At 38.8% G+C, this 24,002-nt stretch overlaps 1 protein-coding gene across 3 annotated transcripts in view; it reads right to left on the bottom strand.

The window, feature by feature from the left end:
• Positions 1 to 24,002, bottom strand: part of STAT1 (signal transducer and activator of transcription 1) — a 1,683,855-nt gene that overhangs the window by 934,489 nt on the left and 725,364 nt on the right. For all 3 annotated transcript variants that reach the window (XM_044075195.1, XM_044075193.1, XM_044075194.1), the window contains one exon: positions 12,091 to 12,183. In XM_044075195.1, coding sequence (XP_043931130.1) covers positions 12,091 to 12,183 — 93 coding nt within the window. The remainder of the gene's footprint in view (positions 1 to 12,090; positions 12,184 to 24,002) is intronic.

The following is a 24,002-nucleotide window of genomic DNA, read 5'->3' on the forward strand; positions in this document are numbered from 1 at the left end:
AAACCATACTATCATTAGCTAAACAACACAACCCCCCCCTCCAACCCACACCTTCAACTAGTAATCTCCCCACTGCCTTCTCTTTTTCTCCTGTACCTACCTCCAACATAAAAAAAACTCTTAACTAAACTTAAACCCACCAAATTAGCAGCAGACAGCCTCCCAAGTGAATACCTACAAAATGCAGCTGATGCTCTGGCCTACCCAGTATCCATCTTGATTAACCGATCTCTGTCAGAAAGTTATGTTCCACACTGTGGAGGGTATCACATATAATTCCTCTCCACAAAGGCGGACCGTCCACAGAACTAACCAATTACCGCCCCATAGCTATTCTCTCTCCACTCTCCAAAATACTAGAGAGATGCATACACTCTCAGGTCTCAGACTACCTCCTTACTAACAACCTCCTTTCCAGTACTCAGCATGGTTTCCGACCAAACCATAGCACCACCACTGCCTTACCCTCCTTTACTAACACTATCCTTCAGCATAAAAACAATGGCTATCTCTCCTCTGCTACTTTCCTAGACCTATCTAAAGCATTTGACATGGTCCCACACAAACAACTTATCTCTGTCCTCAATAATCTATCCTTCTCACAATCGGTCACCAACTGGTTTCAGAGTTACCTGTCTGACCGCCAACAATCCGTTGTATGGCAGAATGACATATCTCCCCAACTACCTGTCTCCATAGGGGTTCCCCAAGGATCCATCCTTGGACCCCTACTCTTCTCTGTTTACACCAATAATCTAGCCTCTGCCACCAAACATGGCACACTCATACAATACGCAGATGACTCGACCATCATCTGCTCAGCCCAGTCCCTACCAAAACTGCAAAAAGTCACACAGGAAGCCTTTTCCTCTGTTGAAACATGGTTATCTGATGCCCGATTAATACTCAACCCAACCAAAACTAAACTACTCGTCTTCCAACCCACCAAACATACTCAAAACAACTCTCACTTTAACATCATGGCAAAAGACACCACTATATACCCAACTGAACACACCAAATTGCTAGGAGTGGAAATAGACAATAAACTAAAATTTGACATTCACATATCCATGACTATAAAAAAGTCCACAAAAAACTAGGAGCGTTATACAGAAATATGCAATTTCTCACCAGAGCAGCAAAGATTTCAATAGCAAATTCCCACCTTATCTCCACCCTACTTTATGCCTCTCCAATATATACCAACCTAAGGCAATGTGATATAAACAAGCTAGAGACCTGCTACAACAAAATCGCCACATTTGCCACAGGGGCATCCTACCGTAGTCACCACTGTCTCTCACTTGCTGAACTGGGCTGGCTTGAACTCCCTCACCTCCTTCAGTGGTATCAACTCTCGCTCGCCCACAAACTAGTAAACCATCCACTAAATGTCCCATCCCTCCAGAATCTACTCCAACCCTATTGCACCACCAGACCACTAAGATCCAGCAGCAAAAATCACTTGCAGATCACTAAAGCCTATAACTCTGCTGGTGAAGCACTATTCTCTTGTGCCATAGCCAAACTATGGAACTCACTCCCACCCACAATTACCTCCATACCCTCATGCACCCACTTCAAAACTTTACTAAAAGTGCAACTAAAAACATGCTGGCTATGCCCTTGCAACTCCCACTCTAATATCATCCACCCCATCCAACCACTACCTTTCTTTCCACTCCACTAACTACCTTGATTATAGCAAGCTCAGATGCTCATAAGCCAGTACTTATTATACAGCACGAACTTCTTCTTCTTGTAACATTTGTTAATGTCTGGTATGCACTTCACAGATAAAGATTCTAGTTGTCTACTGATGTACTATGTTCTTCATCTGTAAATATGTTGTAAGTAATTGCTATGTAAATTGTTAATCACTATGTAATCCAATGTAAATACTGTCTGTTTATTTTAACTGTGGAGCTTTTCTCCCCGGGCCTCCACTGAAAATGGACCTACGTCCAGCAGACACTCCCGGTCAACAAATTTAAATAAATAAATAAATAAATAATTTTGAAGGATCCTGTTTTATGTCTGCCTTGGACAAGGCTTCATTGAATGGAGATTTAAGGAGACTTTTGAGCAAGTGCTTGTTCAGATGCTCTGCCAAGGTTCTTTGACTGAACGCCTTACAAATTTCACAGTCTAGTTCCAAATGAGGTGTGCCTAAGCAGTATACACAAGAAAAATGTCTATTGGAGTTGGGCATCTTCCTATCACAGTCTTTACAACATTTGAGACCTGACGTACCCTTAGGGGGTTTTGTCAGGAGATTTTTCAGACATGGCTGGTTTATCAGACATATCCAAAATGAAGGGAGACAATAAAAATACACCTGAAAACAAAAAACACACTTGTACACCCACACACACACAAGAGGAAGGAAGAAAAGGAGGAGAAATCTACTAATGATGGTAGATAAGATTACCTGAGATAGAAAGGGGCTAGTATAAATGATGGTACAAAGAAAAACACGATAGATTAGAAAAAGCGGGGTAGAGAAGTGAAATACAGTCATTTATATGTACGACAGAAGAAAATGATAGAACAGTAAGGAGTTTAAGGTTAAAGTTTTAACTTTCTCACTAAAAGTCAAAAAAGAAGGCAACACTTAGCCAAGAGAAGGTTGACATGTCTTGCTGACAGAGCGGCAAACGAGATCTGAGGTAATGAACACAGGTGCATTGTGGGTAGAGACTTGGCTTGAGAGTTTTTTTCTGGCATGAGCTGTATAATGGCCGATTCCCATCTGTCAAGAATAAACGAAGACTGACAACATCAGATGTCTATTTTATGGTAACACTTTACCTTCTGGAGAAGCCACATATTTAAATCTGAAATGAAAAAGCTTCTTCCTACCTCCAATTAACCCCATGGTAGCAGCCTTCAAAAGGGTCTGTGGACAGGGCTTGAAGGAACAACTGTGTTTTGTAGTCCTTTAATTTGACACGCTCCAAGAGACAAGCTTTACAGTCTATCACAAGTGACAGAACTCTCAAGATTATGAAAAAGGATAAGGGGGGACGTTATTATGGACTATTTTGATTATTCAATTAAAATGTTTGAATTATTGGCAGATGAGAACACATACAACAGGGTCTCTAAGAATGAAATAAATATTTCATATAGTAAAATCGATCTAACACTACAAAATCTATTACTTCGAATTAGCAACTTACAATTTCATTAAAGTGGACAATCCCCTTATACCATCTATCTTTGGGATTCCTAAAATCCACAAGAACCTGTTAAATCCACCTTTCAGACAGTACAGTTGTGTACACCTACCATAAATGTAGATGTTCGAGTGTCTTCACTGTTGCAGTCATAACTGTAGGGTGCTCCTGCCGGCAGGCAGCCCGAGGTCGGCCAGAATCCCAAAGTCTGGGTCCGGCGTCGGCTGTACAAGCCAGTACTCTGACGTCAGTACGCTCTGGTATATAGCCCTCAGCCGACGCCATCTTCTCCAGCCTTTCTTGCCCTAGATGTCAGAATTTCCCAAAAATCATAAATGAATCCAATAAGGAAACACAAATACACCACAAAAGAGAGATAAAGAGGGGATAGGAGGGAGGGAAACACCGACTGCAACAGTGAAGACACTCGAACATCTACATTTATGGTAGGTGTACACAACTGTACTATGTTCATCGTGTTTCACTGTTGCAGTCATAACTGTAGGGTGGAATCCCAAAGCAGTGAAAAAAGGGAGGAGGTCTAGACAGAAGAAGGGGCAGTAAGAAGACCCAGCAAAACAGCAGAGGCAAAGCCTGCCCTGGTCTTAGAATATAAAGGGAGATTGTAGTGCTTGGAAAAAGTATGCACAGAACTCCAAGTGGCAGCTTCCAAGATATCCTTGGTAGGAACTCCCCTGAGAAAAGCTGTAGAAGTAGCAGCTGCTCTAGTAGAATGACTTCTCACTGTACCTGGAAACTGTTTCCCATGATGAGTGTAACAAAATCTTATTCCATAAGAAATCCATTTGGAAATAGTTTGTTTGGAAATAGCCTTTCCAAGAGAACTGGAGGCAAAAGAAACAAACAATTGGTCAGATTTTCTGAACTCTTTAGTCTTGTCCAAATAAAATCGTAGCTGTCTGTGCACGTCCAAGGAATGCAAAATCCTTTCCCCTTTATTCTGAGGATTAGGAAAGAAGGTAGGAAGGTGAATTGTTTGATTTAAAGCCACTTTCGAAATCACCTTAGGCATGAAAGTAGGATTGGTCCTCAAGGATACTCTGTCCTGGTGGAAAATAAGGTAAGGTTCCACAGCCATGAGAGCTTGCAACTCTGAGACCCTTCTGGCAGAAGTCAAAGCTAACAAAAGAACTGTCTTCCAAGATAAAAACGTAATATCTGAAGATGCAGCAGGCTCAAAAGGAGGCAAAGTAAGTTTTTCCAAAACATAATTAAGATCCCAAGCAGGAATAGGAGGGGTCCTGGGAGGCCTTAAATTCTTAGCCCCTCTCAAGAATTGTCTCACCAAAGGATGAGAAAAAACAGGGGGATCAGTATTGAAATGAGCAGAAATAGCAGAAGCATGAATCTTAATGGAAGAAAAGGAAAGTCCATTAGACAAAAGATCCGAAAGGTAAAGCAAAATAGAAGAGAGATCAGGTACCAGAGGGTCCAAGCCTCGGTCCTGCATCCAAATGCAAAATCTCTTCCATTTAGAGGCATAGGATTTCCTAGTGCTAGGGCGTCTAGCTTCCAAAAGAACATCCAAAACTTGTTTGGGAAAACTAGAAGAAATCAAATTCCTTTGAAGAGCCAGGCTGCCAGGCAAAGGGTCTTGAGATTGGAATGTAGCAACTGACCCTGATGCTGGGACAGAAGAGAAGGGTTCAGAGGGAGAATCCAAGGAGGCTCCAAGAACAGGTGCTTCAAAGTTGGATACCAAAACTGTCGAGGCCAATTTGGAGCAATCAAGATGAGGAACTTGGGCTTGTCCTGTTTTATCTTTAGTAATACCCGAGGAAGTAGAGGAAGAGGAGGGAAGGCATATCCCGAAAGGTTTCTCCAGCTGAAGGACAGGGCATCCACTTTCCAAGCTGCTTTGTGGAATGACCTGGTGCAAAAGTGAGGCAGCTGATGATTGAGATGGGATGCAAACAGATCTATCTGGGGCATCCCCAAACTGCAGTAATCCTGTTGAATAAGTTGGTGTCTAGCATCCATTCGTGAGGATCCAAAATGTTCCTGCTCAGGCTGTCTGCTAAGAGATTCTGTTCTCCTGGTATGAATTGGGCCTGGAGATGTAGATTCAGATTTAGAGCTGTGTCCCATAAAGCCATAGCTAGTCTGCAAAGGGGGTACGAATGAGAACCCCCCTGCTTGTTTATGTACCACATGACTGTGGTGTTGTCTGTGTAAATCAAAAGAGGCCCTGGATGCAAAAGGTTCTTGAAGGCAGAGCATTTTGAACTGCCAACATTTCCTTCAGATTGATGTGCCAGTGAAGATGATCCTTTGTCCAGGTTCCCTGCTGGCAATTGCCTAGAAAATGTGCTCCCCAAGCATAATCCGAGGCGTCCGAGGTTATGATTTGAGAAGGTTGAGGAAGATGGAAAGGCTTTCCTTCGTTTAAAGCACACACCCTGGACCACCAAAGGAACTCCTTCTGGAGGCAGGGGATCAGAGGAATCAGAGTGTCCAGATCGTGGTAATGCTGCGACCATACACTTTTCAGATACCATTGAAGCTTTCTCATATGGAGCCTTGCATTTGGAATCAACAGAATGCAGGAAGCCATGTAGCCCAGTGCCTGCAGGAATTTCCTTGCAGTGAGCTGAGGTAGAGTTGCCAAAGTCTTGAAAATTGAAGCCAGCTGTATTTGTTTTTCTGTAGTGAGGAAGGCCCTTTGTAAGGTTGTATTTAAGAGGGCTCCCAGAAATACCATTTGTTGAGAAGGGATCAAATGTGACTTTTTTGTGTTCACTGAAAATCCCAGTAGGAGGAGAAGATGTTGAACAAAATCCAGATGTTGAAGTAAAAGTTCCTTGCTGTCTGCCTGAATAAGGCAGTCGTCCAAATAGGGGTAAATCTGAATCCCCTGGAGTCTGCAATAAGCCACTACTGGTGCCAGGCACTTGGTAAAGACTCTGGGCGCAGTAGATAAACCAAAGGGCAGTACAGAGAATTGAAAGTGTCTCGATCCTGCCTTGAACCTGAGGAATTTCCTGCGTTCCTGCCTGATGGGAATATGTAAATAAGCTTCCTTTAGGTCTAATGTCACCATCCAGGCGTCCTGAGAAAGCATTGGAATCAGCTGCTGCAGAGTAAGCATCTTGAATTTTGGAATTTCCAAAAAGGTGTTTAACACAGAAAGGTCCAGAATAGGTCTCCATGAGCTTTGTTTTCTTGGAACCAGAAACAGTCTCGAATAAAAACCTTTTCCCATCTCTGAGAGTGGAACAGGTTCTATGGCTCTCATGGCCAGAAGAGCATCCACTTGATTTAAGGCCTCTGACCATTGATGTTTTGGCAGATCTGGCCAACCGAAAGCCCTTGGTAAGGTATGAAAGTGGAATTTGTAGCCTTTTAAAATCACGTCCAATACCCATTTGTCCTGGGTAATATGAGTCCAATTTCTGTAAAAAAGAGAAAGTTTTCCTCCGAGAGGGGCATCCAGGTAAAGAGGTCCTGTAGCCCAACCGAGAGAGTCATTGAGTTTGCTTTCTTTGAGATTGGGATCTGTCTTCTCCCCTTCTAGGTGAAGAAGCAGTCCATTGCCTCGATCTGAAGGAGGCCTGAGCTTGGCCATGACCTCTGGAGCGTCTATATCTTCCCCTTTGAGGCCTGTCAGACGTGGGAAAGGACCAATTCTTGGAGGGCCAATTCCTAGAAAATCTAGGAGGCTGTACTTGCAAGAAATCTTTCACAGTTTGCATAGATTTTGCCTTTTCTTCCATCTTTTTAATAACCTCCTCAGCCTTAGATCCAAAAAGAACATCATGCTGAACAGGGGCATCTAATAATTTAGCCTTAACCTGTTCAGGTAAACTTTGTTCACGAAGCCAAGCATGTCTCCTGATAACAGTACCAGAGGCTGCGGCCCTACAAGAAGCATCCAAAGCATCAAAACCACAATGCAAGCTATGTTTGTTCAGTTGTTCAGTTGCATGCAATACATCCTGTAGTTCCTTATCTTCTGCACATGCAGGAAGGGAAGCAAGCTTTTGCTTTAAAACAGACAAAAGAAATTGCTGATACTTAAACATATGAAACTGGCAATTTAAAGCCCTAACAGAAAGGGTAGCAGAAGTATATACCTTTTGCCCCACCTGTCTAAAGCACGAGAATCCTTCTCAGAGGGAATAGGATTCTTAGAAGTAGCAACTTTAGCAGCCTTAGAACCCTGAGATATAGTTTCAGGATCTGCAGAAGGATTCTTAAATAAGAACAAATGAGACTCAGGAACCCTATAAAACCTATCAGGCTTAGAGGGAGCAGGAGGCATGGAATCAGGATTCAAATTAGCCTCGGAAAAAGCATCATCCACAATGTCAAGAACAGGAGGGATAGCCAAAGGCCTATGTTGAGGAAGAAGAAGAAATTCTCTAAGCCTCTTCTTGGAAGCAGAATAATCCTGACCTTCCCAATGAAAATGTTCCCTCATCTCATGTAAGGATTCCCCAAAAGAAAAATCTTCAGGTGGAGAGGCAGAGGGCAAAGAGTCCTCAGCATCCGACGAATCCTCATAAGGAGGAAAAGAATATTCCTGATCAGAGGAAGAGACAGAAGATATAGAAGCCTGGTCAGAGTAATCCATAGGAACATCCTGTCGAGGCCTTTTCTCAGGGGGGGGGGGGTGAGAACCCCTAATCATTGTAAGCAAATCTTCAGCCATCCATAACAATTGCTTCTGTGTCCTGGGAGGAGATTCAGAAGAAGCTGGAGCAGGAGCTTTAGACTTAACAGGAGTCTTTGTCTTTGCCTTTGCCTTTGAAATAGTGATGTGAGTAGGCCTGAATACCCCCTCAGAAGCCGGTACCTGCACAGCGGTTCCGGACCCATCCGAGGGAGCAACGTCCGAAGGTCCTGCAGCAGATAAAATAGAAGGCCTTGATGGCTCCCCATGGGAGTCCGTATCGGCCATCGGTTCAGAAGTGGCGGACGACAGGGGCTGCAAAAGCGCCTCACTGACGACAGCCGAACCGGACGCCGGCTCCAGCTGCAACGAGTCCTGTTTGGACCTCGGAGGCCTGTCCTTGTCTTTGCGCTTCTTTTGAATTCCGGTAGTGTCCGACGACATTATATAATTGAAGCATCTGCCAAAGTAATTCAGAGCCCAGTCGTACCTGCGTTTGATAGTACGAGAATTAAACCTGGCACAGAACCGACAACAGGAAACGTGGTCAGGGCCTAAGCAAGGTAGACAGTAAGAGTGGAAATCTTTATGAGGTATTTGTTTCCCACACGTAATACAATTATTAACTTTTTCTGACATCGGAGGAACAAGAAAAACATTCCCCAATGGGGTACTTAGCTTTGAGAAGAGAAGTAAGAACTTCGGACCGACAACAACCAAAAACGCGGTTCGAAAATCGCCAACCAATGACTTGCGAGCTGCTTTCCACCGCACGGCAAGAAAGACTGGAGAAGATGGCGTCGGCTGAGGGCTATATACCAGAGCGTACTGACGTCAGACTACTGGCTTGTACAGCCGACGCCGGACCCAGACTTTGGGATTTTGGCCGACCTCGGGCTGCCTGCTGGCAGGAGCACCCTACAGTTATGACTGCAACAGTGAAACACGATGAACATCCGTTGTAGCTGTCACAAGGTCTAAGACTGCACCTCTTGCAATTTTCATAGATGTTATTTGCAAGAAAACTACCAGACTCTGAACTACACATTCTTAAAGATTCTTGACAACTATTGGAAACGTTGAACTATGTTTCCTATGATAACAACTACTGGTTCATTACAGTGGATGTTACCAATCTAGTCACTATTATTCCTCACACTGTTGGCATGGATTATTTTTGGCAACCTTACTTAAACACGGTGAATTCTTCTCTGCCCCCCAGATCAAACAAACTGAGACCCTTTTGGAATTATTACTGCAGAATAACTTTGTTTACTTCAAAGGTGAATATTTCCACCAGGTTTCAGGTGCCACTATGGGGCAGCATGTGCCTCCATTTATGCCAACACAGTGTTAAACATCTAGGAACAGAATTTTATCTTCATCCCTGAATGTTTTCACCTGGTGGCAGCTTTAGATATCTGGATGACACCCTTATCATATGGAAGGGGTCTCCAGAGCAGTGGTCAAAATTTAAACATATGTTTGATACTTCAACTGCCTTTTTATCATTTACACACCACATTACTTTTGACAGTATTGACTAGCTAGATGTTACCCATGTGAAAAACAAAAAGTCCTCAAAAATTACACCTCCAACATTTTCAGGAACAAAACGTATTCCGACTCAAATTTATATTTTGATAGCGGTCATCTACCCCAAAAGAGGTACAGTTAAGGGTGAAATGGTCCACCTGTCTAGACTCATTAGTCTGGACAGCTATTTTTTTAATGAGCTAGAGTTCCTGATTACTTTATTTATTGACCAAAGCTATCCCAATAGTTTATTGCTAGACATCAAAGAAGATGTGGTTAGAGGGAGAAGTTCGACGTTTTGCCCCTGGTTAGGCAAACCAACCATTCCTGATGGGACTATTTCTCGAGACATTAATTCTACCTACAACAAGAATTTACACCACAATTTGTCTTTTGTGTTACCCTATGCTTGTGACTCCTACAAATATGTGAAGACTTTCTGTGACAACTGGAATTTAATTTTCACTACAGAAATGAAGGTCAAGCTAAGGGAGTTTCCACAAATAGTTTTCAGTGGAAGCTGGAACATCCAAACCTTATGGGAATCTGAACAGAATACCCTTTATGTAAGCACAAAAAATGACCAAATGTGGTCACTACAAGCAGTGTTGTTACATTCACTAAGGACCATACATTAATGTTGAAGAATTCAACAGGACTTTGTCTCTGCAGAGGGAACTGTGAATCTTTTATGGCTGTGTACTTTGCACAGTGTGTTTCTTGCCCTGCTTATGCAAAATGACTCGGAAACAAAAGGACAGACTCTGAGAACACTATTATGACATTGAAAAAAGAAAAAAACACTAATGCTTTATACAAACACAGTTTAGTTTGTAATAATTTTAAGAAGTTTGGGTTTTTTATGCTGGATTTCATACGATAAAACACAATGGGTGGCATGATTGAATTTCGTGAAATGTATTGGCAGCTTAAACTTAACTCCAGTGTTTTTCATGGTTTAAATGATGTTACTTCCATCAGAAGTGTGCTTAAACTTAAGGCTATGAATTTGTGATTGGATTGTGAAGAGTTATTTATTTCATTCCATCCTTATGATTTTCTTTATTTTTTACTTTTTTACCTTTGCCATTACTATTTACTTGCTTCTCTATGATTCACTTCAGAATTGTGCGTATTTTAACATTACTGTTTTTTACCTTTAAGAGAAAATGGATTTAAGTGAATTAATTTATTTGTTCTACTGTGACTGGGTCACACATTTTTAAATATGTGGTGCATCAGGTAATCTGTTTACTCTGATGAAGTTCTGCAACAATCGGAACAAAATCACTGACGTATCATTTCAATAAATTAGTTTTTAGATGTTGCCGTTTCCCCCTGTGCTTTGTTTTTAGTACTTATTGATGTACGCCTTTTGTTGGTTCTTCATTCACTACACCTATCTGCTAAACTAACTGAATGACTGGTAGACCAACTAATCTTTTTTATTGGACACTTGTCCTAAGAGAAATGTGAAGAGTGTAGGCTTACTATGTATGCAAATTTCTCCTAGTTCTTTGTAGCTGCTAAAAATTAAAAATACCATCTAGCATATGGTTAACATATACTGCTGCTGTCAGTAAATGCAATGATCAGTTTTCCCATAACTCTAAATGCATAACACAGACAGCATTTAATCATAGATATCAGAAACTGTAAAGTTAGTGCTATATATACAATAAATGCAAAACCACCAAAGTTAAAGAATATACTACCGTAAATTCTTGGTTAACCGGCAGCAATGGCGACTGGTAGATGCCGGACAATTGTAGCTTCTGGTTGCTTGAGAGTTACTATTAAAAATAGGCTTGACTAATACTGTATCCTATACTATTTATTTGGTTTGACTTGTTCTTAGGTTGGGGAGAGAGGGCATTTACTCCTATCTTCCTTTTTAAAACTCTAAAACTCCAAAAATGTAAGGTATGTTTCTGAGGGGGTACAGAAAGTGCAACACATGAAATTTGTACTGTATTTCTTCGATTTTTTTTTTCTGGTTGCTTGAGTTCCAGTTAACTGAGAGTTTACTGTACAAACAGACAACTAAAATCATAAACACATACTTCTTATTTTCAGTTACAGAAGGAAATGGAATAACAAAAAAATAACATTTAGCAACTACACACAGACACATATGTGTGCGAGCGCGCAAAAGAACAGATGTGTAAAACTCAAACTATATGGAGAGATCAGTTTAGGATATTTGTTATAAATCCCTTATGCTTTAGTCCCCAGAATTTATACACCAATTTACATATCTTTGGGGCCTTCTATACTTTACCCATACTAACTTCTGTTCAAGCTAGATTGAGATTAAACTGTTTTTCCAAATAAGTGGCTCTATAATGAAAACATTTAAATTATGCTTTGCCACAATTATACAGTTGACACTTCAGTTCAGCATTTCATACTTAGTCACAGGTTAATTTTTATACCTTATCCAAGGCTGGATGACTCAGAGTAAAAGAGAGAACATGAGTTTTTCTTCTGTATAACTTTTCCCTTTTCTCTGAGGTTGTGTGTCCTTGCAGTTAGTAGGTATACAGAGTAACAGTGTGTGGACAGAGTTCCCATTTTTGGAACTGTTATTTTATGACTTCTGGGCAATGTTTTAGATCGTGACATTATGCATTTGCATTTTTTATGAGGTTTGCATTTTTCATTTATATGTTTCGAGTCTCAGTTTTGAGAAATTAACTTTTACTGTGGATCCACTATGAGGTGAAAATATTGTTTTACCTGAGTTTCACTGTGAACTGGACTCCAGTTTTCAACACCAGTGGCCTCTGTGGGTGAGTTGGCATACAGGGCTGTCTTTCCACCACAAATGAGCTACAGGGAGACAGAAAGGAAAAGAAAAGTTTCACTGCTTTTTAAAGTTCATATATTATTTTCACATTGTAACAATAATGCATTTGGTGGAAATAGGATAGTTTGTCTTCAATTCTAAAAAATAAAACAGTGTAAGAAACTTCTCAGTGTGGAAGATTTCCAATTCATATATATCTAGTTAATCACTGTATATTAGCAAGATCAGATAACGGTAGTAGAAGTAGCGAACTTAAACTTCTCCTAAGTCAAAAAATAATAAAAATACAATTTGAAATATTATACAGAATTACTAATAAGATCAGATAATTGTTGTAGAAGTAGCGAACTTGAACTCGTCCTAAGTCAAAAAATAATAAAACTATAATTTTAACATATTATACAGAATTACTAAGCATTCAAAAGTAATACAAGCAGGGTAGACAGTCTGTTTCCAGTCGAAAATCCTTTATTAAATACACAGATGCGCGATCCAGGTAAAACAAAAATAACAGAAAAATAGTTTCATCACAAGGTTTCTAACTATATAAATACTTTTTTTTATCAGGTAAGAGAGTGGTTTATTGTGCTGTAAAACACAGTGTATCGGTATACATGTTAAATTCACATCCTTTCCCACACCAGTATGACATTCGAGCTGGTCCTGCCCTGCTTAATAGCTGTCATTATAGTATAACCCTTATGTACTTTAAATAAAATGAATAATAAATGTGGTACCTCTTATTAACCAGATTATTAAGTCTGTGATTTTATCCAAGACAATATATTACATGGCTGGAAATAAATAAATCTTAGACGATTTGGCAGTTAAAAAAAATAAATATAAATATATACATATACATTTCGCATACAAAAAAATCCATCATGCAAACCATATTTTATTTCCATAACCTGTTATTAAGAAAGATTGCTTTCATCCTTCTAGACTTTTTCAGATCTGTGTACAAGAACCCTAAAAACCTATCTACAAAAAATATTATTGTATTACTAGCTAATACTTTTATTCCGAATTGATGGACATGCTCCACCTAAAGAAATCCAAGTCACTGCGAGCCACTCGCTCTAGTGAGCTAAACCTCGCCACAACAATAAATAGAACATGCTGGAGGGATAGATTCCTGTCACAGAGACTCCCCATGCTTTGGAACAAAATTCCTAACTACATTAGGCAGAGCCCCTCACTAACACTCTTCAAGAGAAACCTTGACGAGTGGATGGGCAACAGAAACTACACCCCTGGGATCACTTCATTGGCTATTCTTGACAGAGGCTCAGTTAATTAATCAATGGGGCGGCGAAAACTGACACACTCTGGCTAGGCTTATAAATGCCCTCGGGCAGATAGCCTAGTGCCTACCTATGAACCTAAGAACCTATTTCAAATAAAGTGTTAAAAAGGATAAGAAAAAGAAAAAAAAATAAAGAAAATGTATGATGATAGAAACAAAATATACACTTTTATTAAAAATTATTTACCATAGTATTTAAAACCAGCTGGAAGAATAAATAAAATAAAATGAGTCATGTAAACAATGTGGCAATTTTCTAAGTTCCAGTGCACTTTTAAGTGAACAGCAGTAGTTTACTCCAGGCTTCATGAAAGAGTTCAGCTTTAATTGCCACATCAGTTTACGTTTTTCCAGCATATTCAGGATGACTCCTTCAAGATCACCCATGTCAATGCGATCCAGTATTTGGAACTTAAAACCTGTGTGTCTTTTATGCAGAGCAAGGTGTTAGGCTAGTGCATTATTTGGGTCTATATTAAAATATCGAAACCTCACTTACGCGAATACCTAAACGCCGACACATAATAGTGAACCGTGAAAACACTGAATGTTCTGAAGCGCGAAATTCTAAATATCAAATTGCCATAGTTGGCCAACCCCACCACCTGCTATGTACTACCTACCCACACAAAATAAATAATCCACACTTCCCCATATCTACACTTCACCCATATGTCCCATATCCTAATCAAATATTCACTACACACAAATGTATCTAACTATAAACAAACAACAACCAAATACAGGAAAAGTATAACTTACGTATACATTCAGCTACACAACTATATTACTATACATACACTTAACATAACCCTATTTCTAACCCTAAAGTAAAGGTTGCATGTATTACTATGTATGCACTTACCTTAACCCGCACCCTAACCCTAAGGTCCATAACTATTGCACATTTACGTTAGTGAGCTATACCAGATAAGGACCAACTATGACAATTCGATATTTCGAATTTCGCACTTCAGGATGTTCGGTGTTTTTGCGATTCGCTATTATGTGTCGGCATTTAGGTATTCGCATAAGTGAGGTTTTGCTATTTGAATATAGATCCCATTATTTTTACATCCAGAGCAGATTTCTGCCAGATGACATGAAATCCTACGCTTGTTCATTTACAGTCTTGCCCACATAAAATGCATCACATTCATTGCACTGTGCCCTGTAAATTACTTCTGTAGTGTTACAGTCACCCCCTGCACTGGTCTTAATGATTTTCTTTAAATAAGGGCAATAAAAACTATCACCTTGCTGTATAAATATACAAAAAATACAATTAGCTTCACATCTTTTAGTGTTTCTCTCCTATAGTCTAGGTTTAAATTGGGCGGCCACAGTGGTGCAGTGGTTAGTGTTGCCGCCTCACAGCAAGAGGTTCTCTGGTTCGATTCTCGGCTGGGGTGCCTTCTGTGCGGAGTCTGCATGTCCTCCCTGTGGTTGTGTGGGTTTCCTCCGGGTGTTCCTCCCACATCCCAAAGACATACTGTAGGTGGATTGGACGCTCTAAACTGGCCCTAGGCGTGCGTGTGTGCATGTGTGTCCCTTCTGTGGAAGGTTGGGCACCGGGCTGGCAACTCGACACCGTAAAACTCTACTGCCAATCATGAGTGGACAGGTAATCCACTGTGGCGCCCCCTAACCGGGAAAAGCCGAAAGAAGAAGAAGAAGAAGAAGAAGTCTAGGTTTAAATTCAACAAAACTTCTAATGTTCCTGGCTTTCCCGTAAACAAAGGATGGGGCTTCACCTAAGATGTTAATCAGAAAAGGGCTTCCTGGGACAATGGCCCAGTTTTCTTTAATAATATTTTTGATACTGTGATAATCCTAAGTGTATGTCAGGCTGCAGCTATTTTTCCATTTGTTATTCTCTGTGGAATTTCTTAACATTCTCCTTCTGGGGAGTTTGAGTGCGTGAACTTAATAAAGGACTTTTGACTGGAAACAGACTGTCTACCCTGCTTGGATTACTTTTGAATACTTAGTAATTCTGTATAATATTTCAAATTACATTTTTATTATTTTTTTGACTTAGGACAAGTTTCAGTTTACTACTTCTACTACCATTATCTGATCTTATTAATATACAGTGATTAATAGATATATATGAATTGAAAATCTTCCACACAGAGAACTTTCTTACACTGTTTTGTTTTTGGACTCACTATACTTGTTTAGTGGGGTGTTTTGAGACTTTGGGGATACCACAGAGATTACTTGTTATTTCAATTTCAAAAAATGCACACACACACACACACACACACACACACACACACACACACACACACACACACACACACACACACACACACACACACACACCATTACTGACACCTTTTAAGGTTGTTTTAAGAAAAGGCTGGAAGGGCACAACTCTAGAATAAATTTGTCACTTATCCCAGAAATGTTAATTTTCATTCATTCACTCATTTATGCATTCAAATCTTTCTATGATATCCACTGTATCCCATTCAGGGTCATGGAGGAGCCAAGAACTTTTCCTTGCAATAAAATGTCATAAAGCAGAGAATGAATCTTGTATGAGATGTCTTTCCATCACAGGATGCACACACATGCTCACACCGCACACACACACACCTATGAGTAATGTAGAGTTTACCATTTCACCTATGGGCATGTCTTTTGGCTGTGGGAGGAAACTAAAGCACTTGAAGAAAATAGTAAATCCAGGTTTTACCGTACTGTTCTGTATATAAAATCTGTCATGAAGCCCTATATCCAGGGAAAAAAAAACAATTATGGTGACTCAACTGCTTTAATCTACAACTATGAATACACATCTGTAGTGCTCAGCGTATTATTATTACAGGCGCTGTCGATTGTGAAAACTTTGCAACAGTATTCTTCAGCAACTCTACTCCCAGAATAAGGAAATTAGCCACAGAGTATGTTCAAAGAATTAAAGGGGAAATAATGGGTATGTAATGTACTCATTATATTACTTGATATACACTGAGAAATTCTGCACTGGGTAACTACTGAGATTTCTTCTCCTACAATACTCAAATTTTCAAAATATTTTGTTTGTTCCCACATTCAGAACATATACATTTCCTGTTAGCACTTGTCATGGGAAAACATGCTAAAGTAGAACAGCCCAGTCTCTGTGCAACTCATTTCCGCCACAGCCACTGAGTGAATACAGCCTGTAATACTGGAAAATACACCACAACACACAACAGTATGCAAATATATGTTTGCTTGACTAACTAAACTCCATTCAGAGTTGCAGGACTGAAGGGCTGTCCACACAAAGGGAAAAGTCAGGAGTCAGAGGCAGTACTGCAGAAAGCCTTCACACATTACTACCTAGTATTGTGAATCATCTGTACATATTTGTTACATCAAGCTTTGGAGGCTTTCTACAGTATATAACTGCTGGGAAACAACACAAGATCAAGGAATAAACCACACAAGAGGTCAGAGACACAGAATGGCAAAAGCTTAGAAGACCAACTCTTGTATGACTGAGGTACTAAAGAAGACCGGACTCCTGGAACAGTAGTCCAAAAACAATGTTTTGTGAATGTATAGACCAAACACCATGTGGCTGTGGCAAAGATGTCCACAACAGGGACATCTGTGAAGCAATCACTGGAAGCAGCCGCTTGAAGTGGCATTTTCCAAGACCGGAAGCCACTTGATGGAAAAATGGGGATAAGAGTAATAATCAAGTACTATATATACCCATGTATTACCACAGTGAAAACAGATGACTGAATACCAAAATAAATTAATGAGCTAATATGAAACTAGTAAAGATGTAATTAGCTACATCAAAGATTTTTAGGGGGTCACACTATGATGAAGATAAAAAGGAATAGATAGTCAGAGCTTAGAGTTCATATATGTAGATTGCAAGAATGCTAGGGTAAAGCCATAGCATCAATAGTGTGCGGGGCAAAATTCCATATGAAAACATTTTTATTGCATTTATATTTGAACATAAAATATACTGCAGTGGGACTTCCACAATGGAGCAGCATGTACACCAATGAGCAATGCAGAGTTTATCCATTCACTATAAATCTCAGGCTCACGCTGCTTCACTGATAACTAGTAGGATATAACTTAATAATTGAGAAAACCAGCCCTGGAGTAGTCAGTATTGAAGCCATTGCAATCACAATGCTAGGGAAAGGATCTGGGCAGACAACTGATGAAAAAAAGAAAAAAAATGAAGTAGAACTTAACACAGATGAGGGAAGTCTGACAACAGTCATGGATACAGTTAACTTGTTAAATCTCTTGGAAGCAACTGAGGAAAACGCAATCATGTTAAAAAATGTGTTCTTAGGAATATATAAGATTATTTCAAAACTTGGAGACTAATCAAGAAGTACAATAAAACAGTCCAAGAAATGATTGAGATTGTCAATGAGCATACTGATCTAGTCCAATCTCTAATCTACAAAAATGAAGAAATGAAAGCTAGAGTTGCTTCCTCGAAGGTTACACTTGACATTGTTGCTGCTAGATTACTGGATCAAGAAGACAAAGCAAGGAAAAAGTATGTATAAAAATGGGATAACTAAATGTATGGAGGGAACAGATCATAAGGGTTTTTTCCAGAAGAAGTTGTCAGAATGGACTCAACTTAGACATGAAGACCTGCTAATAGTGAACACAATGAATAGCACGAAGAGTAGTGAGAGAGGTCTATTCCCAGAAAACATGGATTAACACTCCTTTCATTCAGGGTGCCAAACATGCATATAATAGCATTAATGAATAAACAGATTAAATAAGGGTGAGTGAGATACTAATAAGAAAAGGATTCTTGGGAAGACATAACAAATTGCACTAGATGGGAAATACCACCACAAAGAAAAAAAACAATTGTGCTTCATGTGGTAAGCTCTCATAAAATGTAGACTGAGTCGGCACTTATGTTATTAAAGATATGTTATAATGACAAATAAACGAAATATAGACGGGTAAATAAATGAGTGAGCAGCATTCCAATGATGTCATTAATGATAAGCAAAATGCGGATGGGTAAATAAATGAGTGAGCAGCAATAAAAGACTTTTGATACCAATTCTCCCAAAGCACTAAAGGACCCAAAAGTCAGGATCCGATAACAAAAATCAGAGAAAAATGTATGTCAGCTCAGGATATGACAACAAATGTCAGAGAGAAAAGTTTATCAGTTATAAAACCAAGTTAATTCAGGTTGTATTTGATGCCTGAAAGAAAGAAAAAAAACTATCTCATCGAGCTAAAACAAGATCAAGTAAGATAGGAAATAAGGACAATTTTAGAACCCATAAATTTGCCCTAAGATATCAAGGTAACTTCTCTGACACAGTACTGAGATAAATAACTTTACAGGAACTCAAAAATACATTAACTAAACAATAACCAAACAAATCACCCAGTCCAGATGAGGTACTAATTGAAGTATTGCTGCCGGGAGGGGACAAGCTACTATAGGTGTGTAGGAAGTTAATGAATTACACATTGCTAAGGTTACAAATTCCAGGATCCTTGGTGGAGGTATAATAACAGTAATGCATAAAGAAGGGAGAGATAAGAAGAAACACTGGTCTTATAGACTGATAATTTTATACTAGCCCAAAGACTAGCAAAGTTGATATCATTATTAGATGAAGGGAATCGATGCAGTTGGTTTTACTGAGGAGAGGTGTACTTATAATACTGTCAATAGTATTCTAATGGTCATTCAAGAAGCAGAACAACAAGGCAAGGTTTGCATGCTGAAAAATTTGGGATCTTGAAGATGGGCTTCCAGCAGACGTTTATGAAATTTATACAAGGGATTTATAATAACATGACCGCCCAAATTAAGATGGCAGTTTCTCTTTCTGTTCCATTTACACTCTCAAGGGAAACAAGGCACTGCTGACTAATCCCCCTATTTTTTGCACAGTACTTGAAATTAGAATGGCTGACAGCAGCAACCGAGCAGGTCAATATATAAATTTTTTGCTGGGGATCCAAAGAACTGAAACTAGCTCCGTTTGAAAATTACATAATTTTAACTCTTGAAAATCCAAAGAAGAGTAAAGGAGTAAACACGGTTTATCACAGCAATCAGGGGACTTCGAGAGGCAGGTGTGAGATTTAAGTTACTTGTCTTTAGAATATTTTTTTCCTGGAGAAATAAAAACATTTTGGAGACAGGACAGGTTTGGAAGGAAATACAAAAAGTTTAGTCAACATACAGTGAGCCAGGAAGGAGGACTTTGCTTTTCAATCTTCTGACAAAAGCAAAGCCCACTGAGAGACTTTTGACAGTGAAACATTTTCTATTGTTTCAAATCAAAATACTTGAGAAGCAGATAAAAAAGCCCAGGAGCTGACTAGGAGAATCAGGACTACACTGGACTCAATTTGAAGACTGGTGTTTGGAGATCAAAATGATCAGGAATACTGCCAACAAGGAGTAATTAGTAATTATGTGGGAGAAATGTAAAGCATCAGTCCCACTGCACATAGTTTAGACATGTGAACTGTGGTTCCGCAAGAACAGGTGGCTGAAAAAGTCAGCATTTGTTGACTGTACTAAACTGGTGACGGAACTGCAAACCATAAACCCTATTTTATGTTGTTAATGTTTAGGACAATGAAGGGACTGAAAAAGTAACTGTAAGCAAAACAGCAGAGTACATGCACACACTATTGTATGGCCGGCTAATCAAATATGTAGTAGCTTCTGTTGCTTCTTCTGATCACTATTTGAACTTAAGTCTCATTTTATAACAGCTTTCACTTCAATTAAAGCACTCAAGAAACAAAAAAAACGAACCTACTAAAAAAAAAAAAAAAAAAACATTTAACTCAGTAACAGTAAATATATGATGCTCTCTCTATCTCTCTCTCTCTCTAAATATATATATATATATATATACATTATATATGTGTGTGTGTGTGTGTGTATATACATATATATATATATATATATATATATATATATATGTGTGTGTGTGTGTGTGTGTATATATATATATATATATATATATATATATATCTATACACTCTTCCCTCTCCATACAGCAGCAGTTGTCACTAATCAATGTTCACATCCACAGACTCACAGACATTACCTATTCTAAAGTTGGGTAACGATGCTGAAGCAGATGTTACAGCCTATGTTTCAACTTACACAGATTGCTACCTGTCCTTATCATATCTGTGCTCCATTCACATAAGTGAAAAACAACTTGCATGCTTTCAGTAAACTTAAACATTTAGCCTTAGGAAAAATTGCACCGACTACCCTTAAATAAATAAATAAAACTGTGCACCATAACTACTCATTTCCATCAGTTTCAAACTTCATTTTTTTCACTGAACTGCTTGCCAGTTTCCCTTTAAAACTTAATTATATTCTTCCTTGTATATTTTACTCAGAGGAAACTTGCACCTGTGAAATCACTGACACCAACTAAAAGCTTTAAAAAAACAGCCAGTAACACTGCTAATACAAGCAGGAACTCCTGAGGATTTACTTAGAACACACTGGTCAGACCCCTCATGATTAATTGCTTGGACATGTTTGTTCCTTGTTTTCAGTTAAAAGGAGATGTTAATGGAAAATAAGCATTTAAAAATTTTGTAAATGAAAGAAAGAACCCATATTTTTCATGCTTTTCATATATATATATACTTTTTTTTCTTTTTTAAGTCTACCTGCTTAAAAATCCCTTGTATACGGCTTAAAGACATTAGTGAGGTCTCCACTTCTATAAAAGTAGGAAAATTATTATCTTTTATATCTATATGATCAGTACGCTTTTATACGTCCAGCAGCCCAGGATCACAACAGTATATTAAGCTTAACTAGCTTCTTCCAAGCTTTCTTAAATTGTTGTGTAAAGCCTGGATACACTGCATTTAAGAAAAAGTACTTTTTTACTTTATTTAATACCACTAGCAAATACAGCAGTCCTTGATAAAACTCTTTCCATCTCACGCTTAAAATATTTCTGACCGCATACTACACTTTGCAATATAACATACAATTTGCATCATAAAATGTTTATTCAAATATTAATAAGAACAAAAATGTTCTTACTTACAGTTACTTCTTTAGTTCCTTCAGTGTACTTCTAAGGATTAATGACAAATTTATGCTTTCAAGTATTCCCACCAGTTCAACAAAGTCAACGAACTTCCATTTTTTTAAAGCCATGTTTTCTTGCAGAACCACAGTTTGTGTATATAAACTACATCTAATAGTATTGATGCTTTACAGTTCTTCAGTTTATTCACTATTTTCACATTCTTGCTGGACTTCTTCCTGATCATGTCAACCTGCCAAAACCAGTATAAGGTTCAAGGCCAAGGCCCCCTGATTCTTGTACTCAGCTTTTAAGATTTTCTGTCACTCAAATGTCTTCCTTTGAACAGTGGAAAAGGTTTCACTGGCAAAGTCTCTGTATGGGCTTTGTTATTGTCAAAAAGGAGAGAAACAGAGCTCCCTTCTCTTTTTTTTTGGCTAAACTTTTTTTTAATTTCGTCCTTAGCTTTTTCAGTGAGCAAAGTATCTTTGATCCTTCAAAAAAACATATTCATAAGACAGCTAGATATAACAATCTGAGTCTCATATCTGTCTCTCAATATCCTCTGATTTATGAAATAAACTTGCTTGTCTTCTGCCTGATGTACTGTAAATAATTATTTTCCATAAACGTTCTGGTGTCCTCAATTTTTAATGTTTTCCTTTCTGTCACATTTTTGTCAGCAGCAGCTCCATCTACTGGTATAACTGCATCTTAACTTATGCAGGCTTTAGCTGCTCTCTCTCTCATGGCCAGATTTGGAGCATACACACGATGTGTCCTATCACTTAAAAGTAGTGCATTCCATTCCATTCAGATTCTCTGGTATAGCAAAAAAATCTCAGTCTTCTATTTTTTTGAAACAGAAGTCTCAGGTTCAACCAATCTTTCCTTCAATTCACCCTCTGATTTCTACCATTTTATCAGCTTCACTGAGTAGCTACTTAAAGCTTTTTCTATTTTTTCCAGTCTTTAGATATTTGACTTTATCTACTTCTCCAGCATTTCACTTACTTCAAACACATCTGAGAGCACTTGAATTTTCCTCAAAATTACTGGATACCTTCTACTGAACAGTTGCAAGGCTCGTCTCAACCATTTTTATTATTCTTTTTCTGGTTGATTTTCTCTTAATTTCTTCTTTGCTAGGATCCCTTCAGTGTAATTGCTCACCAATAACTAAATTTTGTCCAAACTGATAACTTTTACTGACGTTTTTAACAATTTTTCAGTTTTTGCACTGGGCAAACCCTAATTAACCCACTGCTCAGTGTGCAGCCATATTAGAAGTCCAATACTGCATATTTCTAGCTATATCTTGTGAAGTAGTTAATGCAGTTATATACATATTACATTGATATTTTAGTACTCAATTTAACTTTGATAATTTTTTTACTATGGTTTGCCCTACCCTATTTGTTAATGTTGAAGATTGTTGCTTATTGCCTACATGGTAGGAGATGAACTGGATGCTTTGTTCACTACTACTTATGTCAGTGGATAACATATTGTAAACAATTTGTGTTCTTATCACTGTATTTTGTTGATGTGGTAGTTTGGACTAAACTTGAAGCTGCCTGCTCAAAAACCTCTCTCTGATAAATGCCAAAAATAGAAGGTTCAAAACTCCCTCCAGTAACCTATAGAATTTAATTTCTTTGCTAGGATAATGAACACTTCATATGATTATCAGACAGAAAAGAAACATCGAGCCTTTATGAGGCCTGGCTGCAAAAATGTCCATGTTTTTATATTAGGACTGATGTACTTAAATCAGGCAAAGTTGTCTTCGTAGTATAATATTTTCTTTAGCCCAGAGAATGCTTATGATCTCTCTCCAACTGCTGGAAACTACCAACCCAACTGCTGGGTGGGTGGTGGTAGGAGTGAAGTAGGCACATCAGGAAAATAATTATTTAAATTCCAAACATGATATTCTCTCTTTTGATTATCTTTGGGATTGCTGCTAAAAGTGTTCACTCCTTAATTTTACTAAGACAGTAAAACTCATATCTACAAGGGGTCTAAGTCCTTCCAGTCATAAATATTTCCTTCAATGTAGAGCATCTCTCCTCTCATTCATTGCTCCCAGTACAGCAGTAATGAAGACGGCATAGCATCAATTTCTACCATGACTGTCCAAACAGTCAGCCCTGAATGTAATAACTCACACAGGTAAGAAAGGACCATTGGGACAGAAACTTGAAATGGGTCCTGTTTTCTCTTGAGGTACCAATAGGAGAATCTTTTCTATTTTAATAAATACTTTCTCTTGGTACTTGGTTTCCTGACATCCTGCAGGACATTATGTCCTCAAGGGGATCAGAACTCTATCTCCCACACTGCCAGTTTGAGATTGAGAAGGTGGGGATGAATAAGGAACCCCCTGTCTTGTGTGAATAGGTTGAAGCGGTGAGGTAACCTGTGGTAATTGCCCTCGGCTAGAAGGTAGAGTAGGGGGAACCAATGCTGTCTTGGC

The sequence above is a fragment of the Protopterus annectens genome, chromosome 6.part0, assembly GCF_019279795.1.
Source record: "Protopterus annectens isolate FY-2018-M chromosome 6.part0, PAN1.0, whole genome shotgun sequence".
Taxonomy (NCBI): domain Eukaryota; kingdom Metazoa; phylum Chordata; order Ceratodontiformes; family Protopteridae; genus Protopterus; species Protopterus annectens.